The 14,958-nt window shown below is 41.3% G+C and overlaps 1 protein-coding gene across 1 annotated transcript in view; it reads right to left on the bottom strand.

Moving 5' to 3' along the window:
- Positions 1 to 4,931: 4,931 nt before the first annotated feature.
- Positions 4,932 to 14,958, bottom strand: part of LOC120527925 (probable carboxypeptidase X1) — a 127,492-nt gene continuing 117,465 nt past the window's right edge. The window contains exons 11-13 of the mRNA XM_039751879.1: positions 10,531 to 10,670; positions 7,522 to 7,624; positions 4,932 to 7,278 (exon numbers count right to left, since the gene is read on the bottom strand). Of these exons, the coding sequence (XP_039607813.1) occupies positions 6,998 to 7,278; positions 7,522 to 7,624; positions 10,531 to 10,670 (524 nt within the window). The 3' untranslated portion in view covers positions 4,932 to 6,997. The remainder of the gene's footprint in view (positions 7,279 to 7,521; positions 7,625 to 10,530; positions 10,671 to 14,958) is intronic.

The raw sequence follows: 14,958 nt of genomic DNA on the forward strand, positions 1-14,958 counted from the left end.
AAGGATCCTTCTAAATTTGTCTAAAATGGCATCTGGTCCAGATTTGAACTTTAGAGAACAGGCCATCCAATCCAATATGCAGGTCAGCCATTATTATACAGTACATCATAAAGAAATCCACATTTGCCTTTGGTTCAGCAATCCCCAAACCAGACTACTCACTTCTCCAAATACGTGGGTCTGTTGCAGAAGGATAGCAGGCAGCAACACTGAAAGAAGATATAGATCTGGAAAAAACTAGTGAAAGCCACATCTGGAATGAAAAAATGATGGTAAGGAAGCTTGGCAAGCTGGAAGCCTCAAATAAAAGCAGAGAGAGAGAGAGTGGGGGATTATTTATAGGGATTAAGGAAGAGTATTGTTGCATGCCTTTGATTTGAAAGAGTAGTTGCTAGGACAGAGCTCCTACTTGCCAAGTAAACCAACCTTCTCCGCCAAGGCCTGCTGAGCAATGGGATCAACAACAGCAAGCATCCTAAACACAAATCTCTTGTAGTGGCTTGGATAGGCCAGGCCAGTCCAGGCCAAATGTGCTGTTCAGAAGCCAAGCCAGTCAAGTTGTTGTCCTCCATGTATACCACTTAAGCAAAGCAGACACCTCATTAGCTAATTACAACCTATTTCACATAACCACAGACGCAGACACCTTCCCAGTCTCCAGAAGATTCCACTGGGGTTTGCTAGAAGCAGAAGGACCAGGTGTGGCCCAACAGTCACCCAGAAGGACAACAAGGTTTGGGGAAGTCCTGTTCACAATGTGCACTGTCACAGGATCCTTCAGAGCTTTTATCACTGTGTAGTCAGCCTCAAGATAGTAGAAGCCATAAAGAGAATCTGCTAAAATCTCAATAATTCTAGCCTCCTGTCATTACATTAAAAGTGGGGCTACAGTATACACCTCGGCCTCCACTTGCACTTCCTGGCGTCTTGAACAGGTGGACATCCTAAGGTATTGGGGTGGAAGGAGTAATGTTTTATATAGAGCACAAAAGGGACCAGATTGGTGGGCATGGTTTAAGGGGTCTTACTTGTATGTGCTACCTCATGTAATAGAGCCACCAGGGCCATTCCTCACAGCCCCAGCTGCAGTCATCAAGTTCTCATAAGACACTTTTGGCATCTTGTCAGTCATAGAAGCGTGTAAAGGTTGTTTTTTTTTTCTTTTTTTTTGCATAAACTGAAATGAACAATGATAGGAACAGTGGCAAAAAGAACCGAAGGAGGATTTCCATGGTACAAATAGGTACTAACTATAGGGGAAACAAATAGAAAGTGCTTTCAAGTTTGAATTCAGCACACTTTTTCACAATAAGACTAATCTACAGTAGAACAAACTATCAAGTCGCATTGTTAAAGAGAGATCCCGGCCACCTCTTAAAAAGTGTCAAGAAGAGATAATGAGACAGCTTAGTCATTGGCTAGCAAAATGAGTTTGATAAGCCAAATTGTCTTTACATTTCATACTGAAAAGGCCTCCAGTTCCATTGCCATACTGATTTCAGAAACAATATTAAATGAGCAAGGGACAAACACTCACTATGTGTACATTATGTGTTCAGTAATTCATGGATGTTCTAATGCTATCTTATTTGTGCTTGTTTTAAATATTGAGAGAACATCAAATAAAAAAGATTTAATTTCTTTCATTATTTTATCTTTTACTCTTGAATTATTGTGAAATGTAACTCAATTCAACACGTAAAATGTTTTTTGAACACTGAGACATAAAAAATTTTAAAATTTGACCAGTTTAGGCCAGGGTCAATTGTCAATAAATTTTATAAATGTTTTGAGCCTTATTAGATAAGCAACTATTACTAAATGCAACATCCATCCATCCATCCAACCCACTATATCCTAACACAGGGTCACGGGGGTCTGCTGGAGCCAGTCCAGCCAACACAGGCCACAAGGCAGGAACAAATTTCTGGGCAGGTTGCCAGCCCACCGCAGGGCACACGCACACACCCACACACCAAGCACACACTAGGGGCAATTTTGGATCGCCAAAGCACCTAACCTGCATGTCTTTGGACTGTGGGACGAAAACGGAGTGCCCCGAGGAAACCCACGCAGACACAGGGAGAACATGCAAACTCCACGCAGGTAGGACCCCGGAAGCAAATCCAGGCCTCCTTACTGCGAGGCAGCAGCGCTACCACTGCGCCACTGTGCCGTTAACATATAACTTTTTAAAAATCTTCTTTAAAAGACACCTTTTATACATGTTAAGCAAAATTATAAATCTACCGTATGATTAATTATAGTAAATCGTGTACATAGATAGTGAATCATATGAAAAAATTAGAGATGTACAGTTAGTTGCAATAGTTTAATGAATGCAACATTAAATAGGTAAGATATAAAGTGGAATAGCTTTTAATATTCACAATAATACTTTATTGTGTTTAATTAGAAGAATCAACATAATTGCCTGTAAAGACTAATGAACTAGGAAGATCAACTGGATCAGGACAATTCTTGTAAAGAAAATTTGGGAGTGCAAAATAACCATTTTTCTATTATTCTTCAAGACTCTCTAACAGGTGGTGGAACAAATATAACCTTATTAGACATATGGACTTTTAGAAATGCATTTCTGCCTCCAGCTTGCTGGCCTCTCTCTCTTGCATTTGAAACCTATAGCCACTTTACAGCTTTCCTTTTTTTCTTTCTGGAAGCACCTTGCCAGCCAGGTAGTCTGTTTCAACTGTGAAATGTGTTTTAATGTTTAGAATGCAGGATACTTATTTAAAACTAGTTGTGCTACCCCAAGTGACCGGCATTAACATTTGCAGTGCACCATACAATGTATATATCTCTGTTATATGCCATTTGGTAAGGGATCCATCAGAGCAGCGTTAATGTTTGTGATGCACCATCTATTGAAACAACAACTTCCTTTTATTACTAAAATTGTTTGTGATGCGCCATCTTTTGGAATGACAGCAACATAGCAACCTGACAGAGACACAGACAGATGCACAGACACTTATCCTTTATTAAGATGAAAAAAAAGATTTTCAGCTTCTTCATGTAATTAGTATATTTAATTTGTATGATTATGTGATGTAATTAAAAAGGTTGCTGAAGTATGAGAGTGTGATTCAAAAACAAGTTATTTCTAACATCAATTACTGTAATACGACAACTCTTTCAATATTCAAAGAAAGGAGAATGAGTCTGTATCTGTTTATAAGCTCACCTTTGGTGGCAGGAGTAAATATTATCCCAGTTACCTGGGGAACCCCTGTTTCCCATTTGTTTATTTATTTTCTGACCTTGTACACATATTTTCCTGCACATGGTGGTACAAATTCTCCTGTCAACACTGGGTCCAAGGTAGAGGTAAACTGGGGATGGGACACCAGTTTATTGTGAGACTATACCTTCCATTCATCTTTTTTCAGCCATCCCCTTACATTAGAATAAGGAATTAGAATTTATCACAGGGTGCATTTACTCACACATCCACAAACAGCCATAACAGACTGGATTAAGATCAGGTCAGGTCAGGCTGGGGAACATGCACTGCTACAGTGCGTTGCTGTACCCACCACGTGACAAGACAGCTCAGGATCCCAGTTAGCAAGCCCTCCAGGCAGATATGTGGTCCAGTTCCACCCTCCAAAAATGTCCATTATTTTCTGCCACAGCCAGGTGTTATGTGGAAGTCCCCTTGTCCTGGTCCAGCCACTTGGGTCCTCAACAAGGAGGATCCTGCAAGCCTTATCACCCTCAGAGAATCATGACACATGATCGTAGTGCGATAACTGACACTCCCTCACAATGCAGGTAATGTGCCTCATTCGGGACTCTGTGAACAACCGCTCATTTGACACAAAGTCAAACTAGTGGTACCCAAGGATTCTGAGAGATACGAGGAAACCAGAGATCCCATAAAATGCAAACAGAAGGACCTGGACCACAGTACCGAGTACCATACCGTAATCCCTTCTCCTGTTTAAAATCTGTTTGCCACTTACTAGTTGAGCAACAGAAAGTTTAGACCTGTAAAAACTGACTTTTACAAAACTAATAATTCACAGTTGCACTCAATTACAGTTTGTTGACTGACTGGAAAATTGTAGTATAAACCTGCAAGCGGAAAAACAACTTCCACAAAATAGACACAATTCTTTCTAAACGTCTTTCTGAAACAGTAATATAAATAATAAACCAAAACAAAGTCAAGTGCATAAATAAGTAATACATACTCTAATTAAGATTATCCTTATAAAATGGCATAAAAATCTTAGACTATTCAGGGGATATGTTGTGACGTCCAATGGTAAAGATGACTTCTATGCACTGTAGTGGCATAATCCGGGTGGTGAAGAAGGTGTTCTACAGGTTTAAGAGGGTTTTGTGCAGAGAGTGTGAGGCTTTGTTCATGATAGCCAGCAGCTTATCCAAACTCCATCTCTCTGCTTCTGCCTCCACAGGACAGTTCCTTGAGGAGACCCTGTAGTGCTGACCATCTATAACCCCATAAATTGTGGTCTGCCTGTAAAGCACTTAGAAATCCAATAAATTTGCCTTCATTAACCTTAGCTTATCTCTAAGGGGTAGAAAATGTGTAGTGTTAAAAGGCGCTATATGAGTCCAAACACATTACCATCACATTAGATGCCTGCCTGTATAACAGTGTTTCTCCTGATTGTCAGTCTGCTAGGACTCCAGTGCTGTTTTCATATGGCATCTGAGGTAGCTGAGTACTGGCCTTCCCAGGGTTGTCATATTTTAATAATATTAATATTTTCATGTTTACAGAATACAGTGAAATAATTACCTGCATGTCCAAAACACATGCAGCATGTCTCCACTCTGAGATATAATAATACTATAAATAATTAGATTAGATAAACTTTATTAATCCTATGCGGAAATTCAAAGTGAAAGTTCTGTATGCACAGAAGGAAACACTGAAGTACAATAAAATGATTTTATTAGTATTTCCATTTAACATTTAAAACCCTTGACTTGCAAGAGTCTATGAATGCCAGCATTTTTATATCACTTGAAACATTGTGAATGCTTACATAGTTAATATATTGTATAACCAACCAACAATAAAAAAAAAACATTTATTCAATTTGAAACTAGTGACTGCAAAGGTCTACATATCAAAGCCTTGTTATAGAGGTGTGCATGTTTCACTTACTACATAATGTAACACATATGCTTTGTGTAATGGCAACATTCATATTTTCTTTCATAAAACTGATTTCATTTTTGCAGTTCAAATATATAAATACAAAAATGACTATTCTACTGCCCTTTAAAAGACCATCAATAAAGGGAACATTAAATAGTCATTTTAAGACCAGAAAATGTATTGTGTTGTCTGATTCTTCCTTAGCCTGGAAGCCAGTGATCGGGATGAAGTTCTCTAATATCATTGTCTTCACATTGCCAGTATGGCATTTAAAAGGGTCCACGGCATGAAGGGAAAAAATCTAGTGAATTGGAGGGAGACGTTGCAGTTTGCTTTTACAACACATATAATGAGACTTCAAAACATTCTGAATTACCGGGGGATTTTCCTTGAGCTCTTTATCTTTTTTGTGTCCTTTTAAAATGTGTATCAATATATCTCATATATATATAGGCATATTTTAAAGAAACTAACCTCAAGCACATTAGTGTTCAGTGAAAGTCAAATTATATATGTGTATTATATATTTAAACTTTGCTTTAGATTATGCCAAAGTTAAATTAGGTATATAAAATAAATTTAGTCTGCTTCTGAATTAAGTCTGTGGCTGGGCTGCCTGAATAAAATTCCAGACATCCGGATCAGGAAACAGGATTGCACAGAAAATTGATGGATCAATAGTATAGACAGAATATTACATTTTGTATGAATTTAACAGATTAAGCTTTTTCCATGCTGACAAATTAAAAAACTACTTATCTGTTTCCTACCTTTGTCTTAATTTAAGGCAGAAGTCAACCAAAATGACACCTTTCATTGTCTAACTAAAAAGATTACAATATGCAAGCTTTCGAGGCACCTCAGGCCCCTTCCTCAGGCAAGATGTATATATTACATCTTCCTTACAGAATTCACATTATTTCCACATCACTTTCACTTTAACAGACAAAGGAATTAAATGTTATAGTTTTTTAAAAGGCATGGTAGAATTTTTCTGTATTTGTTAATTGAAAGTAAAGTAAACTTTATCTACTGCTATGAGCTGGTGAGAAAGTCAAAGAGTCTAATGATTGGTGTATTCTCTGTTTTAATACACTGTATGTTAAGCATTTCTGTAAATTGTTCTACAGTACTACTTTAGAGTGACATTCACATTTTAAAAGTCCTGCATTAAGACTATCATATACACTGGTGTTCTTTACAGCCCAACTCATCACCTGGCACCCTTGTCCTGTAATGCTTGTTTCTCAAACACTCCCCAGACTGATAATTACTTGATTATGTTGACCTCCATTGTAAGTCACGTTGGACAAAAGTGTCCGCTAAACAAATAAATCTCATCTTTACTCTTGGCTCAGCTTTCAGTTTACCATTTTTTGTTGTTATAGCTTCATGCTGGGATGAAGACTTTTAAAAACATTGTGTCAGTGCTCATTATTAAAAAGCCACCTATTCATTTTTTAATGAACCCGCTTAGACCAGGTCTTTCCTATCACAGCAGCACTGGGTGCAAAGCAGAAAGAAATTCTGATTAGAGATCTAGCCTTTGAAAGATGCTACATAAACCAAAAACTAATTAAGAGTGAAACAGTTGAGGAATTTTAGCTTAATTTGAGTGGAAAGTGTACTTCATTTTTAAGTCTGTTCATAAAATGATTTGATCAGAATTTTACATATCTCAACTTGACATTTAACTTTGGAACTTATTTTGGTTTTTGGGATATCAGTCTACAATGAAGTAGGTAGATTTTAATTATCAGATTATAAACCCCTCTCTCATAACCACTTTACCTAGGCTGTATTATAGTGTTACACATCTACTGTCTCATCTTGGTTGGTCTATTGCCTGCGGCTGCGGTTGTAGGCTTTGGTGCTGGCACGTAATTTGCGCATGCGGAGCTGACGCAACCTCAGCATCAAATCCCTGGGAATTTTGCCTCCCTTTGCCAAAATCTCACGCAGCCTCTGCTTGGGTCTCTTAGTGAGAATGAAGTTGCAAATGGAGGCATGAGGGTCATAGTCAACTCGGCACATCTTAGATGATGGAAAGTATCCTTCTGCTTTAACAGTGATCTCATATTCTCCAGGATTCAAGAGTCGCCAGTAATCTCCATCAACAGCTGAGGACAGAGAAAAATTAGAGATGAAACTAATTAGCTCCACATGTCAGCATTCCAAATAAAGAAATCCGGAATGAGAGATGTGTATATGATAATTGGGATTTGTTTTCAAGCTATTTTATGAAGGTAACTCTGTACATGATACAGGTATTGCAGCAACTATTTTGTTGTAATGGCACAAGTCATTACTATTTAAAAGACAACACAAAAGAATCCCACCTAAAAGTCAGAGCCCTTGCTTACCTGTTCTAATATCATGATTAATGCCATCAACAGCTATAATGGCATCGGGAATTCCTTCATCTGTATCCTTGTCTTGTACCACTCCTTTTATACCTCTATGGATCTGAGAAACAGAATAAGACAAAAAGAAAAAAAATTCAAATCAACCGTATAGCGAAACATGGTTATTCTTCAGGCAAACAAAGGCACTCAATGCATATGTACAGCATATACTCAGTAAGTATATGTGAAGCGGTCGTGCTGTGAAAGTAACACAATAAATTCATCCATCTATTCATTATCATTGCTCGTGTCTAATTCATGAACAAAAAGGGCTAAAGCTGTCTTTAGATTGGATGCTAGCGCTGATGCCAGATACTGCACGTGCAAACACAGCCACACAAACGTATGTTTGGGGCAATACAAAGTAAATTATCAGTACAAATACTTTATACATAATCTGTTTAATCCAGTTCAGGGTCATGCAGAAGTCATCTAATTTCCCAGGCTGCACACCAGTGCATAATGAAGGAACCAGCTCTGCCTTGAGCACAAGTAAAAGACAAATATCTGCCTATGAATTTGTTTCATTGTACCATCAATGTACAAATAAAAACAAAAATCACAAAACTAGAATTAGAACCTTTAGTGAGCGTTGGGGACAAAACTAGGAATTCAAAATTAGAGCACAAATTACAAAAGCTGAAATCAAAAACAAACCGTTGCCAAAGCTGTTGATTCCTGTTTAGCTTCAGCTAAAGTGCTGCTGGGCCAGTATCCTAGATACCTAATGAAGTGGCCCCCACCTCCTTAGGTTTCAAATACAAGAGGCAAGGCAGATAAAATAAAAACAATATATATTTAACATTAAACAAAATAGAAAAACTAACAAATAATATCATATTAATAAATTTCAAATCACACAAATACAAAGCAAAAAAACAAAAACCGAATTAACATAAAATAAAAAGAATATTTAAATAATAAAAAATTATTAAATAACCAAAATGTGACTATGAGCCAGAGTAACAACTTTGGGTGTCTCCTAATACAGTCATATTGAACATTAATAATAATCCTCCTATTAAGTGATTTGCCTTTTTTAATGTTTTATTTATAGTGGCAAGACAAATGATGTGATCCCTTTGGATTTAACTGGTTTCCTGAATTAATTGGTCATAAACTTTGATTTGATCTTCATCTAAGTCATAACTATAGACAAAAACAATATGCTTAAGCTACTAACACACAATTATAATTCTTCTTGTCTTTATTGAACATACCCATCAAACATTCACAGTGTGCTGTAGAAAAAGTATGCAAACCTTTGTATTTAATAACTGGTCACAAATGCTTCCTGTAGCTGCGGTTCAGACCTGCACAATGTTCAGGAGGAATTTTAAACCTCCCTTCAATAGAGCACTGCTTCTGCTCTGCCATATTGATAGGATGTCTGGTATGAACGACTCACTGGAGGAGTCTGTGCTCTGACTTGGTCACTCTAAAATACAGATTTTTATTTGAGGCCATCCTTTAGTAGATTTGCTTTTGATGTTTATGGTCACTGTCCTGCTGTATCACCTAACTTCTAATATCTTCAGCTAGCAGACCCACCCTGATGTTATCCTGTAGGATGTCCTCGATAAACTGGGGAGTTCTTTTACCCTCGATGATGCTCCAGAATCAGCAAAGCAGACCCAAATCATGATGCTCTCCTCATCATAGCTCACCATTGGTATGATGTTTTTATGCTGGTATACAGTGCCCTTTCAACACTTTATGAACTGCTGCATATTCTTCTTGAACAATTCAATCTTAGTCCCATCAGTCCACAAAACATTTTCCTAATGCCGATATAGAGTGTCAAAATTGCCAAATATCAGGGATGCAGTGATGGTTTTTTGGAGAGCAGTGGCTTCCTCTTTGGCATCCTGCTTTGGACATCACACCTGTTTAATGTTTTGTGTATGGTTGACTCATGAATAAAGATAATAACTTGTTCCAACAATTCCTTCAAGCTTTTAGGTGTTACTCTAGGGTTCTTTTTTAACCTCACTGAGCATTCTCCATTGTGCCTTTTGAGCCATCGCGGCTGCACACCCACTTCCATACACAGTATATCTAAATGTCAACTGATGAATCTATTCTTTTTTTTTAGCCCATTCCAGCAATTCTTGAATCACAGATCTTTTGAAATCTGCTTTTTGCAAGGCAGATGCTTCTCTTGAATAGCAAATTCTAAATATTTAAGTCTTTAAAGACGTATCTTTAAACCTCACCTCCAATCTTGTTTCATTTTGTGGACTCCCAACTCTAATTATCTTTTGTTAAAGTCATCAGCCTAGAAGTCCAAAATTTTTTTTTGTTTGAATGATATATTCAATATGTACAGGACTAATACAATAATTTGTGTGTTTGTTCATTATTGTAACTTAGATAAAGATCAGACCATATTTTAAGACATATTTTTACATAAATGTACTGGTAGTTACTTCCAAATATTTCACATTCTCACATACTTTTTTCTTGCCACTTTTATATGTAGCACCTTTCACTTGCACAATGTTCTTTACAACTAAAAATTGTACACTGTTATAAATATATTTTTTACAGTTGGAGCGCAATCAAGTTAAGTGATTATTTCAGTGAGTCAAAGGTGAAGATTGAGCCAGCAACTTTCTAAAGCTCTAGCCACTAGGCTACATTACCCATAAAATGAATTGCTTCAATGAGATTAAACAATAAATGGGTGAAAATGGCTTATTCATAAACTCAGAAATACCAATTTGTTTTAATTGCTGAAGATATGACAGACAGGAATGTTTTTCTATCAGGTGCAAATCTGAAATACTTTGCATAAAAAAAGTATTTTAACTGTTTTGTGTATCAAAATAAAACACGATTCATGCATTTAAAATGACTAAACATGATATTTTTGTGCCTTGTTTCATTTATTGACAAACCCCAAAGTGATTGTCGAAGATAAAACCTGAAATTTTATCACAGAAATACTGTTTATCAGATACTAACCTGCTCCATGTAAACAAGTAAGGATTCCTTATTATTCTCCCACTCAACTGGTAACTCAATCTCATGCGGATACTTGTCACATGACAGCTCAACCGTCACCTCGAAGCAGTTGGTGTGCAGATAACTGAAATCATTCATACCTGACGAATTAAATTGATTTATAGTAATTAATAATTTTAGAATAAATTTATTTAGTTAAAGAGCATACACTGTTATTTGTTTTGTCTCTTCATATAACACAGTTAAAACTGTTTGAAAACCCTTCCAAGTGAATTAAAATGTGAGAGTGATTTGAACTTACATGCTGGATTTTTCACACACTACCAGACTCTCTTTGATTTCTGAACTTACTTATCAGCAATATCTCATAAAATGGAGAAAAAACAGACTTTACTGCATTTTTTGGCTTCAGCAGATTCCAAATGATGCATTGTGTCACACACGTGTGCATGGGAAGCAGCTGAAGGGCTTAGACAATACTGTTTATACATCTGCCCAGGGGGGGGCGGGGTACGCTGACGCTCTTTCTGAGTTCTCTGCAGGTCTTACCGGAAATCCCACCAGGGGCCGCCATTTCCAGGAAGGACACACCACCTCCGGTTCCGGCCCCAAGAATAAGGTCACTTCCGGTTCCGGCCCCAAGGGTGATGTCACAACCAGCTCCGGCCCAGAGGACGACATCATTTCCGCCCTCTGAGCTATAAAGCTCACTGCCTTTGCTCAGGCAGGCAGTTCTGTCTTGGACTCTGTTGTGTAAACAACTGTTTTGAAATGTCTCGAATTCTATTGCAGCCAGGAAACCGCATTAAACGGGTGGCTGCCCCAAACCTTTCACGCCTCTGGTCTCCGGTTATTACAGTGGCATAGTCGGCAGGATGGTGTCCCCGAAGAACCCGGGACACGGACCTTCAAGGAACCAGGTGGGTGAGTACCGGGGCCGAGTTTCGGGGCAGGGAGTGCGCGGAGGGTCAGGAAGGGCGCGTGCAGGCTCTGCTCCACGAGCATAACCGGGGCTACCAACCCATCTCGTGGAGAAGGTAGAGGGGACCCACAGGCGTGGGCTGGCTTCGGGGGAAAACACACGAGTGGCTCAGTATTCTCTTCTGGGTAGGAAAGCCGAGCCACCCATCGGGACCAAGGTCCCTGTTAGCGATGGGCTGTCCCCAGGCCGGCAGGTAAAGAATATAATAGACTGGGAGTTTAACCCAACGAAAGGCCTGTCAGAGCAGGCTATGGATCTCTGGCAACAGGTGGGTGAGTGGCTACGCCCATTTGATTTGACCCCTTGCAAATAGTGCAGCAAGTGGCCTGTTTTTGCTGCTACAGCAATACCCCAGGAATTTGCCCAGCCGGCCTGGGGAGAATTCCATTCCTGGACGAGCTGCTACAGCTCCTGCAACCCCAGAGGCGGCTGTGAAACCGGGAGGGCAGACCAGCCGCTCTGTGGACTACCGGGAGTTATGTCCTACAAAACAGTCCCTTCCACGCAATCCAGAGCCTGTTCCGAAGTCGCCGGGCCGTCTGGCTTGCGACCTGTCGGGAACAAGGCGGACCGTAGGGGACAATGGCGGGTTGTTTGTGTGCCCTTAGCAATCCCTGGCGGATAAACATACGGGAGAGCTTATTATTAATGGACATATGGTAACAGCGCTGTTTGATTCCGGCAGTAACGTGTCTGTCGTTGCTCGCCGTTTTGTTCTACCGCAACAATGGATTAAAAAAAAGACCAGTCTAAAATGTATACACGGAGATATCCGCTCATACAATACCGCCCGGTGTTACGTATGTCTCGGAGGAACCCTTCGCGCTTACGTGGCGGTACACCGGATCCTCCGTTTCCCGTAATCCTCGGGCGGGACTGGTCTGACAGTAACCGCGGTAGTTTAGAAAGCATTCCCCGAAAAGCTTTTGGCCTCGTTATAGATGATAAAGACTCATCTCAAGCTGCTTCCACACCGTGTAATCAGCCGACAGGGAGTGGGGCGGTAGGCCAAGAGAGTGACGAAGATACTCCCGGACCGTCGCGGGCTACTACGTCATCCACTAGCGCCCCGGCAGCGAGGGAGGATTCTCCGCCCCTTGAGGTCAGACCGGACCCGCTCTCTGAGTTGCACTTTCAGTTTAGAGCGACTCCGGCTTCTTTCAAGAGAGAACAGTGGAATGACGACTCTCTGAAGCACATAAAGAATGCAGTGGTTCTCGTTAGCGCCAACGCGCATTTGCCCATGCCACAGGGACCTCACTTTGTCATGGATAATGAATTATTGTATCGGGTTGCTGAACATGAGGGAAGGTCCGGAAGTTGTTGCTAGTCCCGCGGACCTACCGGCGGCAGGTTTGCGAGTTAGCCCACTCTCACCTTCTTGGAGGCCATCTCGGCTCCGATAAAACATTAGAGCGCATTAAGCTCCGTTTTTTTTGGCCGGGGATTAATGAGGAGGTTCGCGCTTTTGCATTTCCTGCCGGAGTGTCAACTGCGGCAAATTCCTAGGAAGGACCGTGCTCCTCTGATTCCCCTTCCCCTTATTGACGTTCTCTTTGACAGGATTGGGGTGGATATAGTAGGACCCTGGAGCCCTCAGCCGAGGATATAAATATATACTCGTCCTCGTGGATTATGCAACCCGATTCCCTGAAGCCGTTCCATTGCGCGGCTACCACTAAAAATATTGCACGGGAACTAGTAGGAGTCTTTTCACGCGTGGGCATTCCTAGAGAAGTCCTGACGGACCAAGGAACGCCTTTCACCTCGGAAGCGTTCAAGGAGACTGCCAAGTTACTGAAAATAAAGCATTTAAAAACCTCGGTGTATCATCCTCAAACCGATGGGCTAGTGGAGAGATTCAATCAAACTCTCAAGCAAATGCTACGTAAGGTAGTCAGCAAGGATGGGAGGAATTGGGACCAACTCCTCCCCTTGTCCTCTTTGCCTACGGAAGTCCTCAAGCCTCTACGGGTTCTCTCCCTTTGAATTACTATACGGAAGACAGCCCCGGGGCTTATTAGATATTTTAAAAGAGGGCTGGGAAGGGGAGGCACAGCCCTCCACTAACATTTTGGAGTATATCGCCCAGTTCGCGATAGATTTGATGTAATAAGACCTATACTAAAAGTCATATCGAGGAGGCACAATCAGCACAGGCCGCCTGTATGACCGTGGCACGACTCTCCGGGAGTTCCAACCGGGGGATCGCGTCATGGTATTGGTTCCTACTTCACACTCTAAACTGCTCGCACATTGGCTAGGCCCCTACGAAATTAAGGAGAGGAAGGGATTGGTCGACTATTTGGTGAAACAGCCCAATCGCCGACCAGCTGAGCGAATATATCATGTAAACCTGCTGAAACCGTGGAAGGAGAGGGATCCCGATCCCTCCTCCGGACAGCCCTGCTCTCTCTTTCGAAGTAAGTGCCCTTAATTTCGTGAACAGCTATCTCCCAGACAGAGACAGGAGCTCAAGCAGCTATCCGCCGGTCCCAGAGGTGGTAAGTGAACAACCAGGTCGGACCTCTCTGATTGCGCGACATAGTGACTGACCGGGGTGATCGTCCGTGGCGACCCTACAGACTCCCGGAGGCAAAGAAAGTAGAAGTGGAACTGGAAATCAAGCGAATGCTGGCACTAGGAGTGATCGAGGAAAGTAGTAGTCCCTGGTCCAGCCCCATCGTCTTGATTGCTAAGCCTGACGGCAGTTGGAGGTTTTGCAATGACTTCCGTCGGCTCAACCAAGTTTCCGATTTGATGCTTATCCCATGCCTCGCGTGGGCGACCTCCTCGAGACTGGGACCAGCCAAATTCTTGACTACACTTGACATGACAAAGGGGTACTGGCAGGTTCCTTTAACGGAGTCCGAAGGAAAAACGCGTTTAGCACTCCTAGCGGACACTGGCAGTATCGTGTCCTTCCATTGGGTTACACGGGCCTGCGACTTTTCAGCGTCTGGTGGACAAAGTGCTCCGGCCCCATAACTCGTTCTGTGCTGCCTATCTGGATGGCGTTGTCATCTATTCCAGCACCTGGAAGGAGCACATACAGCAGGTCACAGCAGTATTACGGACATTGGGAGAGGCGGGCTCGCATCAACCCCAAGAAATGTTACTTGGGTTGAGAGAAGCCAAATATTTGGGCTACCTAGTGGGCCGGGGTACTGTGAGGCCACAGTGTTCCAAGTTGCAAGCCATAATGGCCTGGCCCGTCCAAAACCAAGCGGCAAGTCCAATCCTTTCTCGGTTTGGCGGGTACTACCGCCGGTTTGTGCCTCGTTCTCCGAGAGCGGCGCCTTGACCGACTTGACAAAGAAAAGAGCTCCTAATACGGTGGTATGGTCTGATAAAGCGGGGCTGCATTCAGTGACTTAAAAGGGCTCTGACTTCAGCACCTATCTTAATCTCCCCTAACTTCTCTCTCCTTTTGTCCTCCAGACGGA

This window comes from Polypterus senegalus, chromosome 4 (assembly GCF_016835505.1).
Source record: "Polypterus senegalus isolate Bchr_013 chromosome 4, ASM1683550v1, whole genome shotgun sequence".
Taxonomy (NCBI): domain Eukaryota; kingdom Metazoa; phylum Chordata; class Cladistia; order Polypteriformes; family Polypteridae; genus Polypterus; species Polypterus senegalus.